At 41.9% G+C, this 15,755-nt stretch overlaps 1 protein-coding gene across 3 annotated transcripts in view; it reads left to right on the forward strand.

Annotated features, from left to right (window-relative positions):
* The first annotated feature begins 361 nt into the window (after window positions 1-361).
* Window positions 362-15,755, forward strand: part of LOC119212514 (growth arrest-specific protein 7-like) — a 49,651-nt gene continuing 34,257 nt past the window's right edge. The window contains exons 1-2 of one of the 3 annotated variants that reach the window (XM_037462979.2): window positions 362-741; window positions 8,930-9,047. In XM_037462979.2, the coding sequence (XP_037318876.1) occupies window positions 562-741; window positions 8,930-9,047 (298 nt within the window). In that variant the 5' untranslated portion in view covers window positions 362-561. The remainder of the gene's footprint in view (window positions 742-8,929; window positions 9,048-15,755) is intronic. The other 2 variants (XM_037462977.2, XM_037462976.2) reach the window with 2 other exon arrangements.

The following is a 15,755-nucleotide window of genomic DNA, read 5'->3' on the forward strand; positions in this document are numbered from 1 at the left end:
ATGTTAAGAAAAAAATGATGAAAAGATTGATTAGATCAATAGTAATTATTCTTGGAAAGGATATATGAGGGGCCTGTCTTCTTTATAACAATGATACTATAGAGTCTACATTCATATCACAATGGTGGACCTTTTCTAACTGTGACACACACTTTATTAGATGTGAAACATTGACAAACACATTGTTATGGGATAATTGATACAGCCTAGTGAGCTATTACTACAGGCTAACAGGAACTAGTAGCAGTGGTAGCAGTAGTCGTAGTACCCTATTGAGAAGAACTTTAATGATGAGCAAACAAGTGCCTTCCTCTTAGCCGACTCTCTAGCTATACAACTCTAGCTTTATACATCAAGCTTACAACGTAGCTGGTCTGACTTAAAAACACGTTGTGCTTTTAACTTGAAGGGGAAGTGTGCGTTATTCGTTTCCCACCTCTCGCGCCGCTCAGCTTGACGCTGCTCTCGTAGTGGACGTGCGGGACCTGAGGAGGAGCTGAGTAGGAGAACCTGTTCACAGCTTCACTCAAGTTCTGTTACGCCAGCCTGAACTCACGGGCCATGTCCGGGTCCTACTGCAGGAGTTTGTACCCGTTCAGCGGGCAGCAGCACCAGCAGGGACTGGGCTTCGAGGCCGGGGACATTATTAAGGTGGTCCAGGCTCTCCCCGGAGGCTGGTGGGAGGGAGAGCGGGATGGAGCGACAGGGTGGTTCCCCTCGAGCTACGTCCAGGTCCTGGAGGTAAGGGAAACAACCAATGACTTGTTGGATCAGCTTTACTTTAACGGAGTCCTTATTTGATTCGACTTTTTGTTAAAAGGGTTTATTTCTTTTTATTTTCGATATAGTCTTTCACACACACACAAATAAGTTAAAGAACGCATTGAAGGACGCACTAATAAATAGCTTTCCCGTGCTGTGCTCATCACATTAACTCCAACCTTGCCACAGCCCGAGCCCCAGTGGCTGCTCACTTCCTCATTCCGCACATTCCTGTGAAATCCTCGGTCTCCTCTGTGAGAGGGAATGCACAAAGCATCATTTAGCTACAAGGTGGAGATGTCCCACTTGCTATTTCTATCTTTTAAATTGGCTCTTTGATCGAAATGATTGACACCTGGTTCATTTGGTGACATCATCCCCCAGTACTCTGACAGTTTGATATGATCAGCTTGTATCCAAGAAGGGCATGCAGGAGGCCCGAACACCCAGCCTGGTTTGGTTGATATTCCATGTCTTTGGTCATTCTGGAGAAATGGGGAAATATAGTTTATTTTTTAACAGCAGAAGATTTGATAGCTAAGTGTTGTAGTCTCTAATCTGTGACTTTGAGCTAAGTCAAAGATTTCTGACAGTTGCTGATATGGACATCTGAGAAAATCTAAGCGTAATGTTTGAGTCCACATATTTACTAAGGATGCTGGAAAAAATGTATACATTTCGAACAATAAATGGGACAATTAATGTGACTCTTATAATAATATTGTAAACATGGAAACCAAAAATCTATTAAAAGTAGAAAAAGTTAGAGTAGCGATGACCCTTTTACAATAAGTGAAAGCCAAATAAACTAGTTTGTTACACTTCATTGAAAATGAAGAATTTAGATGTACATAGTTATACTTCCATGAAATATCTAAATTAATTATTCACAACCTGTTGCTGCCTGCTGCATCCCACTACACTTTGTCCAACGCTCACTGCACTTACTAGCTGCATTATGCATGATATTATTATGCATAATATGTAGTTCCTCTTCAAAACCAAAGGGGGAATACCATTTTCTGATAATTGTCGATGATACATCGTTGCGTCATCTCATCCCCTTCAGTACAAGTTTCTTCTTTTTATCACATACAAGAACTCCCCAGAGTTATTATTCTTCAGACAGCCTGTAAACCGTGTTGCTATTAAGCACAGGTGGTAAGTGCTATTGGAACTTCTGTAAGCAATACAGCACTATTAGCTGTGAATGATAGGGAACCACTTTGTCTCCTTGTAGTAGTGTTTATTATGAACCCTTAGAGGGGGGTGGGGGTGGTGATTTAACCTGGCATAGCCTCCAGCACACAGCCATGTGCTGGAGAACCACCACCTCATCTGTGGTAGTCACTTCTTCTTATGGAACCTAGGAGTGTAGACCTTTGAAATATCAGCCAAATTACTGTGAAGCCCTGTTTAGGTTATGGTAGCAGAACTATTTAAAACCTTTGGGGTCCTAGGCATTGCCCCACCATGAGCGACAGAAAAAAAAAATATATTATATATTATATATATATATATATATATATATATATATATCCCGCAGTCCAAAGCCCTGCTCTGGGCATTACATCTAAATTGCCCGTAGGAGTGTGAATGGTCAATTGTGTCTGGGTCAGCCCTGCCATCAACTGGTGACCAATCCAGGGTGCACCCTGCCTCCAGCACCATGGGATCCTGTATGAAGGATAAGCAGCTTGGAAGATGACTTACAAACTGAAGGAATGGAATTCATAACTCACAAGTTTTGAGAATGAGGTCCACTAACATGCACCCTCTTTTTTGGAGGAGGACACACACTGACCAACTAGGGGATCAAACCAAGACAAATGGAGTTCCAAAATGTTGCTTTTCTAGCTGATAACAAAGTAAGACTTTACTGTGTTTTCTGGCATTAGCATGAGTTACTATTCATTGGTTTTATCTTGTTTTACAAAGTTAGTCAGGCGCTCACTGTTGGATGGGTTCATCCTTGGCAAACTCAAACGGTAATCTGTGAAACCAGAACAGGACTGACATGCTGCCATATCTGCTCCTGAGAACATACGCAGGCCCAGTGTGCGTCACAGCAGGTCTGTAGGAGACACTTGGTGGGTCAGTGAGACAAATGAGGCTTGAGATGATCGTGGGGCGGGTTGCAACAGACCAGGCTTTGTTAGCTGATCAGGCCACAGGAGCCTTCACATACTTAGATAGTAATTGTGTGTACAATATACAGCACACATGTGTGACTGAGTGCATGCTTTACACACATGTCCTCCGTCCTCGTGTCTGAAGTGTATTGTCTTCCTTACTGTGTGCACCTTAATGCTTAATGGAGAGGCTCCAGTTGCTCTCTGTCTGCTGCTAATCAGGGTTTGTAGCAGCTCACAGCTCCTCTGCAGTGTGTGTACAGATGGAGTTTGTTTACAAGCCGTGCTTGTCTAAAACATGGAATGTCTTAGCATTATATTGTAGTAGACCTTCATACTCTATTTGTTCTGGAAGGACTAAATGTAACAAGCTAAGACTTACTAACTTAACTGGGTATGCACTCAAAACATCTGTCTCAATCAGGTAAAACTATGAAAATATACAAGCATTTTCTACCAACATCATACAGATCTTTGTCTTTGTTAGAACTGCCGCTAAAACTAAATTTGATTATTAATCACCTGTTCAAATGTTGAGTTATTACTGAGTACCTTACCAAACCAAACAGCGGTATTTTAGATCCATTATTTTTGATAAAAGTAGGTGGTTTATGTCTTCGTGGGGTGGCGTTTACAGTCATCCTACCCAGCCTTTGAATGTAGTATCTGTGAAACTGTGAAACCGAGGTCATCCTCGCATCCTGTTACAGTGGACAAGTTAGTCTGAGTAGCCACAGGAAACTATGTTTGCTTAATCCACATTTCTGCCAAAAGTTTCCAAAGAATTGCTAGACATGTGGATTACTTGTAGAGGTGACTCAGAGCTAGCTAGAATACGCCCATACTAGATGAAGAGCATGATTCATAGATTGTGGTCACATTCACATCCTCGTGGCCATGTTGAGGAACCACTGGACGGCTGCTCTGACAGACCCAAACAGACCCTCCTCTTTCCAAACACAGATGTTTCCGCAGGGGTTACCAGAGGTCAGGTTCAGCGAACACAGATAACATGACACGGGACCACCAAAGCTATTTCACACACAGGTAAAAACACACAAAGACACACAAAGACACACAAAGACGCACAGACAGTGAGTCACTAAGGCATGCATGAGGACGACTGTCAGTAATCCAGCATGTTGAAGTCTGACCACTGATCTTCCTCCACACAGCCAGTGAGTGGGTGACCAGCATTTCACAGAGCATGTGGTGTGTGAGAGCAACAGGTCATGTGATGACCTTTTGAGCACAATGCATGTCTGTAGTGCTGCTAACCTGCTGAGAACCTTGACTCAGTAGGTTGTTGTTTCTTAAAGCTGGAAATGGCTCCTATCTTCAAGTCTAAAAGGAAGAGTGAACTCAATTATGTTATTCTATGTTATACTGATTCCATTATTTCATGGATTTCAAAAGTAAATACTCGTAATGCTTGGAATCATGTAACTCTGTTCTGGCTTTTGTAGTTGTTTCACTTTTATAGACTCACTTCAGTTGTTCTGGATTGTGGGGCATGCTTCTGCATCTGGGTTGTTTATTTATTCATCAGAGACTTTTTTTGCCCCATGGACGCCATCCGCGCGTCCTTATAGTCCGCCTATGACGGGTTGTATCAGCAGTCATATTTACAGATTTCGTCCAACAAAATCTGGTAGTTAGCAAACCAATCACAGCCTTGCGAGCTGCGTGAGCTCACGTACCTTTTGATGCAAGTCTATAAAAATGGGTCGACACACGCAAGCACGCAAAAGGGGGTGAAAAGGCACACAAGGGGCAGTTGCGTCTGCGTCTCCTTGAGTTTCTCTGAAAATGCAGAAGCATAAACTAGGCTTTAAGTGAGCTTCTCTCCTCTGTCCCCTAATGTAATGTCAATTACTAATTTCACAATTTCCAGTTAAATGATGCCCTGGGTTTTAACTTTCTTTAATGCCAGAAAAAAGAGGAAAGGTGCAGAATCCTTCCTGCCAGCTCAGCCTGCTAAGATCACTGTCATTCCCTCTTCTTAAATTGAAGTTGTCACAGCGCGGGGTGCAAGGGCAAGGAGGGAGGACTCAGATGCAGAGATGATGAAAAATAAAAGGACTTTAATAGTCAAAGAACTCAAACTCAAAATCACTCCAACCAAAAAAACAGGAAGGAGGCAAAAACAAAAACCAAGAAACACAAACAAGGACCTGGACTTGAAAACACAGACTTGACTTACTTGAACACATGGACATTCGACATGTAATGACGCCACACAAGACAAGAGACTCACAAGGCTTAAATACAAAAGGGAGGTGCAGGTGATTGGACACAGGTGGAAACGATCAGGCACGGCAGACAATTACGGGGGAAGACAGGACAAGGCAGGAAGTGAAGTTACCCAGGAACACAAGAGACATGAAAACTACAAAATAAGACAAGAAGCAGACCCAAACCGTGACAGAAGTAGTGATTCTGCCACTGCCACAAAGGCAGAGTTTGTTTGCCTTTTAATAGATGCTGCCTGTGTTGGTGCTGTTCTAAATGTCTGCGATCTGAAATAGATATAAACCCATAAGAAAAGGAAAGGACCTTTATTGAGTTTCTAGAGGGGGAAGATTTTATTGTGACCCTGTAGTTTGTGAGGTATAACAAGTATCTATGTGCGCATGGAATTTTGGCTTAGAGCAGGGTTAGAAGTTAAACTTCAGATATGTATATCATATACAAAATAACGTATATGATATACATATACATATGTACAGTATATCATATATACGTTATTTTCCACTTGGAGGAACTGCATAAACTACAGTGCCATAATATCACCTTCTAAACCCAGTTAGCCACCATATGCTAGATGCTATACATCTAAGTACGTCACATCGTAAGTAAAGCTCCCCCGAAAAAACTAATCCAGCGCCACTATGTCCACTGACTAGTCAATAACTTTACTAGCTGCTCACTAGTTGCTAGCTTTCTCCATCTGAGAGTTTCCTGTTTTTACAATATCACAAATAAAATAATAAAAATTGCTGAGCTGGTTCAGCCTCACAGCTAGTCCTCCACGTGCACACATTCAACCATAACTGGTGCAACGTGCTAAAGCATAGAAATTAGTTAGTTAGATCAATGTTTCTTTTAATCATTTACAGTGACAGGAGTGTTCTTTCTGCAATTTGTTAGCATCACACTGACCAAAAAGATTGTGTCACTGTGTGTCCCACCCTGGATGAAAGGAGAACACATTTTTGTGGTGAACTTGGCCTTCGTTGAGATTAAGCACTCATCAGGGGAATATGGGGCAATGGCATGAGGGCTGTCCCATGTTATTTTCCCACACAATCCCATGATGGTAAAGACGGCTGCGCAGGTTGCTTGAGACAGAGCGTATGACACTGTGGTACACGCATCCTGTAGGTGTAGGAAATAAACAATACATGATTTAAGGCTGTATGATGTAATCTTGGAGTATTTGTTCTCAATCTCTCTCTTTCAAGTCAAATTCAATACAGTAAGTTCATTTTGTAAATGGTGGGCCATGTAGAGTTAAGCAAACTATAAAGCTTGTTATGCTTTTGGGGCGGGGCTACTGTGATTGACAGGCTACAGCTGCTACCAGAGACGGGTCCACCGCTCAGTGTTTACCAAGGTACATGGGTTGTAGATGCGCACTATCTGCATGCGTCTGTATACGTGCACGTTTTGGGGCGTTTTTTTATAAAATTCCAGACTTTCAGGGGGGGCGCTTGGCGGGGCGCCCCCTTATTCATGGTAGGGCAAACGTTGCCGCTCATATGCAACTCCACCACATTCCAAAAATATATTATCTACGTTTGTCACAGAAAGGTCACGAGGCCAAGTCAACGGACAAAGTTTTGAACTCAAGGGTTGAAAACGGCCTGTCACAAACCAACTGAGGACGTCCCCATGACTACGTCCAAATCTCCTACCGTCTATGTTTACAATCAATGATGATGATTTTATCAGCTTCCGTAAAACTGAACGGACGTGTTAGTACTTCTCCTCCAAAAGCGTGGATAACATATTGAGCTGAATTTGTTTTTTTTGGCATGAAAGGTTATTTGTTGAATAGTAATGACAGACCACCACAAATATCACTGATGGTCTTAATGGTTAGTATCAAGTAGATCTATAAGTAATAAGTATTTGAGATAAGACTCATTCTATGTATAGTGATCCCTCTCACGTGTCTACAAACCTTTTAGTGCCCACAGCTGCTGAGTTATGGCCAGCAGTAGGAGGATCTTTTACAGTGCAGATAAACCATGTTTACTTGTTGATTTCCACCTATGGACTTTTATCTTTTTCTTTTCTATCACCTGTCCAACCATAGTGAAAATGCAAGAAATATTAACTTCAAAATGGTAACCGTATTGATCATATTTAATGTCGGACCCATTTTTCCAGTTAAAACAGACTTAATCATATACTACAATACGATTAATTTTATTTTGTTTAGCCCAAAATCACAAATTCGTCCTTAGAGGGCTTGACAGTTGTGTACACATCCTCTGTCGCAAACCCTTCACATTGGCACACACAAATTCTACGATGGGGAGAAAAAAGGGAAGAAACCTTAGTGAGAACGTCAGAGGAGGATCCCTCTCCCCAGATGGACGGACTAAAATGGATGTCATGTGTACAGTAAAAGATTTCCCCTGCTCTCCTCAGGTGGAAGATCTTCTCGAGTGAGGATGTGGACAAAGTTCCAGTAAGTCGGTCATAGTGGGACTTTTGAACGCCTTGATTTATGATTTTCATTCCTACTTTTCTGATATGGGGTAGAAATGAGCACAGCGGAATTGGGAGTGAAACACATTTTGCTTGTCCAAAGTGAATGGAATCTGACATTCTGTCACTTACTTCGCCAAATCCACACTCACAGAAAGGGATAGAAAGCTTTGGAGCCGCTACCCTTTGCCTCCGCATATTTAGGTGATGCTTCAGTCTCCGCAGTGATATCAACAAAGCAAAGAGCGAGCACAAGCCCACATTTCTCACTTAATGCAAATGCAAAAGGACTCAGTTCAATCTTCAGTGTTGACATTGTATTAAATCAGACAGTAATGGCACAGGGCTGTGAATTACATCGTTTGTTCCTTGATTGCCGCAAATGTAATATTATATAATATTGTTTGTTCAAACAAAAATGCGTTGCGCGGGTCAGGGGGTACCCTCATCTGGGGTGCATCTCTGACAAACAGTTGAGAGACACACATGATAAGATAATACATGTGCGCATACAGACGTGTTCGCTCAAGTCGGGAAAACTTAAGGATAGGATGCAGTGTTACTTTCTGACATTTATTCAGACTAACAGACATTCCTCACACACTAGATGTGTTTTTGGTTTGGGAAGGCTTTGGGCAGGCCTTCTAAGCTCATGGTTGTAAAGCTGTGATTGGACAATAGCTATTCAGAGATGGAGTTTAGATAGAGTTTTGTGTTCATGTCCTTGATTGCTTCAAAGCTTCCGTCTCCTACTCTTCAGCCAGCAGGGCCTGGACCGATTCTGCATTTACAATAACCTCTTGTTGATGCTTCAGTGACTTCAATGACCCCAATAATGACATTTTAGCTAACATGCAAATCCATTCCTCAAACCGCATCATCCTCCCAATGTGTGACAGTGGTCCCAGCCTGTTGTTTTCCTGCTAATCAGTTGCAGATGTGTGTATGTTGTGTGCTCACTGTGCTGACTCTGGAGCTCCGGCTCTCAGAGGCACTTTGTTGTTCTTTGTGAGGCAGCGGTGGTAGCGCAGTTTGCTCTGCTATGATGTCATTGGTTGCCGGTTTCAAAATACTTGAGGAAATGAAAACCTCATTGAACCCAAACTGAGCACTGCATATTTTGTCAACAACCCTGGTGCAGCCCGATCTTCTGGGATTTTAATCGTCTTTCATCTGTTCATCTCGAGCAATGATTCCAATGAGAGTCTTGAGTCTTTTTCTGCTGATGGAACATACAGTATTTCTAATTCACTTCGACTGTCCTCCTGAGCCTGTTTGTGCGTACTGACACAAACTCGCTTTGTGTCTTTTGACAGAAGACAGCCTCTCTGAGTCAGCTACCTGTTGAAGATCTCAAAGACCCCTTGCCTCTGCAGTGGAGATGCTATATGTCCCCACAAGGGCGCCAATACTACGTCAACACCACAAGCAACGGTAAGAGCTAAGGAAATGTAGCAGATCATGTCGCTTTCTTCCTAAAACATTTTACATTCTGCTTATGTATGGGTGCTTATCACCTGCTGACTCCATCTACCCACTTATTGCATCCTCTTTCTATACTCTATATGACAAAAGAAGGTCATGGAGTGCAGAAATGGGTTGTCAAACCCTCCATCTCTGACAACCCCACCGCTCTCTGGCAGGCGCGTCCAATGTCCTACCAGTTGTATTTGACAGAATTCTAAGTTAACATGTTCATAATAAAATTCTGACTATTTGTACTTGTAATACATAATACGTGTAGTTTTATTCCAAATATCTGGGATGTAGTTATGGATTGTCCAAGTTCCAAATGCAGATTTGACATGTTTTTGAGATATTACTGAGTGGTGTTTTTCATGGTAATTGGGGATATTTTCACTTATTACTGTGACATTGTAGGGTGGTTCCCTGATTCCTTCTTACCAAAGTGACTGAAAAGCAACATGCAAAGGATCAAGTGAAACATGTTTTTGTGAGTGTGAACTCCTGACAATAATCCTACTGCTCCTTTTCCCCTTTAAATTGATCACTTTACATAAATCCATTTCCTGACTCGCTGGCCTGTTACACGTTAGATTGAAAGTAAAGCAAGATCTTTAAGAAGAACCTACTCATCACAATTCATCTGTCAGTAGTGGAGGTGACGTCCACTCGGTCTGTAGACGGGATGGTGCCAGGGAGAGACAGAAGGCCACGGAGAACTGCTGTGCCTTGTGTCTGTACACACAATCCCCACTCAGTGTGCCCACAAACACACCCACACACACACACAGAGGCATGGAGACGGTTTAATACCCTCCTCTGTTCCACGGTCACAGCAACATGCTGCTTCTCACCCTGAGTGAACTTCCTGCACAATCTGACTGACAATACTAATCTAGTCGTTCCTTTGGCGTCACAATGTTATAAAAGCTCAGTAGGTACACAGCAAATTTCAGAGAGTTAAATTGACTCTGTGAGATTCCATTTTAACTCTAAGCTGGTGTTGGTATTTTCCAAATCAGTGTTAAATCAACCCTCAAGAAGTGCTTTAACTCAGAATAGGTGTCGAAAATATATCTGCTCAATGTTAAATACATTACACGTGATTTATCTAAAGCGACTTACATTACATTTTTAACCCATGGTTTTTACATTTTAGCCCGGGTAGCAATTAGGGGTTAGGGGTTAAGTGTCTTGCTTAGGGACACTTTGACATGGGACATGGAACAGCCAGGCTTCCAACCACCGACCTTGTGGTTCCTGACACACCCTCTCCAATCCATGCACCACAGTACGTAGAGTTCAACCCAACACAAAGAAGTGTGACACTGTACCGTTACATTTCAAACCAAGAGTTCATTTAACTCTACGAAGTGTCGGAAATCTGATCTTGACACTGGATAATAACTCCAGCTCTTTCGTAAAATTGACTCTAACTTTTTGCATGGTGATTTCAACTCTGCACTTCAACACTTTCCCATAACTAAGAATGCTCATTCTGAGCACAGTGTTTTCCAGTTTACCAGTGTATTAATTGAAGTTTTAAAAAGTTTATTGAAGCTGTATTGTGTAGGTCACATTCATTCAGAAGATGTATTATACAATCAAAGTCTCAAATCTTCTTAAAACCATCCCCTATTTGCTGGCGGTCCGACCGACGGTTCGCTGACGTCGGGACGTATGCGCTCCAGTCGCGGACCGTTTACTCTGCGATCTCCTTAAACTATGGAAGTAAATCTGTGCCATCGGGGGTTGAAATAAAAAGTTGATTGAATTTCTAGCACTGAATATTTATGCATTGAAATTATGTACCTGAATGTTTTTCAACATTAAAACACCGCAAAAAAATTCAACCTAAAAAAAAAAAAATGTTGAAATATTCGAAATGGAGGCTACAATATTCAACCGCAAAAAATTCAACCTTGGCACACCAATATGCGGAGGCTACAATATTCAACCCAAATAAATTCAACCTTGGCACACCAACATCCGGGACACTAAGGAGGAGCAATCGATTCTAGATTCAAGATCAGTAGCGTGCGTCAAGCTAAAGGAGCGAGCACCCAAAACACCTTCGGCTTCGGATTGTATCCATGTCCAATAATAACGGGACTTTAACTCTTCTTCATGTCATCAGTGTGGTTTGTGTCTGTAAGATTCCGTAATAGACAGCTGACATTTGTACATTAACAGACTGTGTTGGACATGAACTAAGCGGAAGTTAAACGAGAGCGTACAGCCGCTCACAATACGCCTCTTCTTCTAGTTTTGAATTCATTTAATGATGCTGAGATCCTTCGACAAGCTGTTAGGAGTGATTGGCGGAGTTTTGAAAACCAGGAACGCGCTTGAAGAGGCAGATGAGCCGCTGTATCGTAGTGGGGGGGGGGGGGGGGCAGCGGCAGCGGCTTTAACGGAGCGCGCAGACGCATAAACCCGACAGGACATGCAGGAATAACCGCAGTAGCGTCGGTGGAAGGATCCTTTTTCACAGCGGCACAAGCCGATCTCAGTTGGGTATTAAGCGACATTCAAAGTCCACGTAACGTTAAATGAGTCTTCATGACCATGGGTAAACTTTATTGAGGATCTGGCACAACACAGCGACCTGCAAGTAGCGCAAAGTCTTACATAAAGGGATGTACGTCTTAATGCGAGGCTTTAGAATTTATCTCAAAGGGATCCTGTATTTGCTCGTAAAGTCTGAAACGAGAACCCATTTTTCAGTGACGGTGTTACGTGCCTACTGGTTTTTGAACTACTGGTTTGGCTACGGGTGCGTGTTTGTTTTCCCCCGGTGTTACGTGCCTACTGGTTTTTGAACCTAATGGTTTGGCTACGGGTGCGTGTTTGTTTCCCCCCGGCAGGCAGGTGTTGTCTGCCTCCGTCACTTGAGTCGTCACACATTTGCAAACATATTGTTCTGAAAATGTTCAAAAATGCATCCCATATCCATTGCAGCGATTACGATTGTATAAGTGAGCACTACGTCACTGCCACGTATGAAGAAATACATAAAAGAACATTTATTAAAAGTCCGCCACAACCGGGATTCGAACCGTGTCGCGCAAAATAACGTAGTGCCACAGAGCGGCTGTGCTACCCACTCGGCCAACCGAGTCTAAGGGATTTTAGTTGATTTGTATATTTTAATAGAGTTGTATATCGTCAGTGGCAAGCAAACGTTTTGGTTTAGGGTGAACATTATATGTTCTTTTATGTATTTCTTCATACGTTGCCACACTGATGGCATGAAGAAGAGTTAAAGTCCCGTTATTATTGGACATGGATACAATCCGAAGCCGAAGGTGTTTTGGGTGCTCGCTCCTTCAGCTTGACGCACGCTACTGATCTTGAATCTAGAATCGATTGCTCTACCTTAGTGTCCCGGATGTTGGTGTGCCAAGGTTGAATTTATTTGGGTTGAATATTGTAGCCTCCGCATATTGGTGTGCCAAGGTTGAATTTTTTGCGGTTGAATATTGTAGCCTCCATTTCGAATATTTCAACATTTTTTTTTTTTAGGTTGAATTTTTTTGCGGTGTTTTAATGTTAAAAAACATTCAGGTACATAATTTCAATGCATAAATATTCAGTGCTAGAAATTCAATCAACTTTTTATTTCAACCCCCGATGGCACAGATTTACTTCCATATTAAACTGTCTCTGCTCTGCTCACTGAAGCAAAACAATACGTGGACAATAAATATTAGAGCCAAGAGCAGCGAGTGTAGTCAACTACTGCTGCTAACACATCCCATCAGACCAGGATTATTTATTTATATCCGTTAATGAACTTTTCTCCTCTTGTTACCCTGGTAACCGCAGTCATTACAGAAGGTTGTGTCGATTGTTACTGTGAAAATCGACCTACTTCCGGTTTTGCGGCGACGTATTTTCATTTTATGGGAAAAACCACCAAAAAAAATTAACGGAGTAAAAAGTTGTTGGTATGTTTTTTTTTACGGTAAAAGGGACGATGATAAAGGTACACAACGAAAGTTGACACAAGCGATATGTAATACAGACTGTGAGGCGTGCTTTCGCGGGCCTGCAAATGCGCGACAACACACAGAGTGCATTGTGGGATTTGTAGTATTATGGTGATGCGTGTGACATACCGGCGGGCCAGCTCTAATAGTAAATAGATTTGATCATGTGGGCCAAAGATAATTCATTCACGGGCCGGATATGGCCCGCGGGCCATGAGTTTGACACATGTGGTCTAGGTGTACTTATTGGTTAGTAGGGTCTAGGTGTACTTATTGGTCAGTAGGTGTCTAGGTGCATGTAGTTATTGGTCAGTAGAGGAAATGTGCCTGTCAAGTTAACCAAAGTTGAGCACAATGCAATTTTATTTTGAAGATTTCTTTCCATGGATATGAATGGATTCTGACTTTTCAAACACAGGATAGGTCTTTATCTCACTCTACAAAATCTGTGAGCCAACTGATATGAGTTGAATATATCAGACAGAAAGCAGGACTTTGGTGCACCAGGATTGTGGACTAGTAAAAGCGTAACAATCCAGACTCTTTTGGCTCTTTCAACTATTCTCAATGTGTTGATACTCAAAGGGCCTGACTCCTCCCCCTTGTCTCCATGTTCTTCCTGTGGCGGTTTAACAGATCTGTTGATCTGCATGTGATGGTTGGGAGGCTAATCTTTAGCAGTAGCAGATCATGTTCCAGAGGGAAGTAGGCATAAATGACAAGAGTAGTATGCTGGAACAAATGAGTCCACGTGTTCCTCAGAGAGAAAAAATTAGAGTTTTTTTGCCTGTCCCTCAGTTCCTGAAGATAAGTAAGACAAGTTAGATAAGGTCTTGCGTGTGTGTTTAGGATTCTGCATTGCTATAACAGAGCAGCGTGCGTGGGTGAGGGCTGCGTGTCCTTGCGTCAGAGCCTTTTTGTTTCTATGTTTTGTTGGGTGAAGCAGTACTTGGTGATGTGGTCTGCACCACACTCTCCTCTTGTGCCAGCCCAACCAGTTCACTGATTTATAAACACACCGGTCCAGTACCATCACATGTACTGATGCACACAGACCATCTTACAGCTATCTGACCCATACCACACTTCAAAACATCCTCTCGTGTTAAATAGTGTCATACTCTTAGACAGATGTTTCCTGCCAATAACTTTTTATGCAAAATCAGCTCTGATATTTCTATTCATGTTTTTTGGCTTACATGGTCACATTTTCCTATCTAAAGTGTAACCATTGCCACACAGAGGGTAAAGAAGGCTGCAACTGTTAGCTAATACGTTAGCTTATCTGCTGTAAAACAGTCGCCACTATTTCACCACAAGCTTGTGTTTCTGTAAATCTGTACTATACAAAATTGACGGGAAAAAAAGTAAGAAAACCCTCCCAATTATTTAACATTTAGGTAGACTGTTTTCTTTTTCACTTTTGTCACATTGATGTTCTTTAACCCTCATCACCTAGGCAAAGAGCACTAAAATATATTTAGACTGCTCCTAAACCCGAATAATAATGGCAAAACCCCACATTTCCTCTTTGGGGAAAAAGCTCCATCCGGACTAAGACTTATTTTAGAAAAGCCAAAGATATACAATCAAATATTATATTTACACAAGCCATAGCCATTTGGATATTATTATATTATATTATATCAAAAATAATAGTAACATTTGAGGGTGATTTCGACACCAGCCCGCCCATGGCTTGTCATCGGCTGACACACCTCTAGCTGCATCTTCCCCAGCTTCTTAGCAACAACTGTCCTATTTGGGATGAAACTGTTTGAAGCTGATTAGACTGATTACAGTAAGGAACAGGAGGTAGCTAATGCATTCAGGGCAAGTGTCATATGGTCATGAATAAAATAACTAGGCCACTCTCAGAATCTCCCGGTTCAGAATTGGGGATTTCTTGGATCACTTGTAGCGTGGCTGGAGGACACTGAGCTGATGTCCTGCTTTTTGTTTTTATTCACACATTAAAGCCTGCTACGTTCAGCCTGATGAAGCTCTGCTGACGGATCCACAGAGGCCTGCACAATGATATGTGAACTGATGCTTTTTATCTTTAAAAATTATATCATGATAGTCTTCCAAGGGTGGCTTAATCGGGCTGATATTGGACTTCCTCATCTGTGATGAGAATCTCTCTTGCTGCTGCATGTGTATCACTGTATCAGGAGCTATGACTCTCTCAACTGTACGATGTCTGCTAAACAGAAATGATCAACAATGTGCATTGCAGGAGCCAGTTGCCAAGAACCTTTACCTGTCCCACCCAGATGTCTGATAGTATTTGTACCTCATCCCTATATAACGCCACATATAAAAGGATGTTTCATTTATAAGGTCTAATGAGTGTTTTTTCAACCTGGCAAAATTCCTGTTAAATGTGATGTACATCTTCATAAATTGTATCATTACTACTCATTTGTCAATGTAGACAGTTGTTGCAACGTTCGCATTGACCCTTAGGCTGTATCGTTGCATTAATATCCCATATTTCTCACAGTATTGATTTGTTTATTGAGGCAGTTAGGGTTGGTACTTAAGGTTGTTGTGGATTCTGAAAATCATCCTCTTGGTAGATGTTTCAATGTTTTCCAATGAGAAAGTATATGTGTATATAGTTTGTTTGTTTGATTGATTTCTTTACATTCTTTAAGGGGATCCAAAACTGAAATATGATATA

Source organism: Pungitius pungitius, chromosome 21 (assembly GCF_949316345.1).
Source record: "Pungitius pungitius chromosome 21, fPunPun2.1, whole genome shotgun sequence".
Taxonomy (NCBI): Eukaryota; Metazoa; Chordata; class Actinopteri; order Perciformes; family Gasterosteidae; genus Pungitius; species Pungitius pungitius.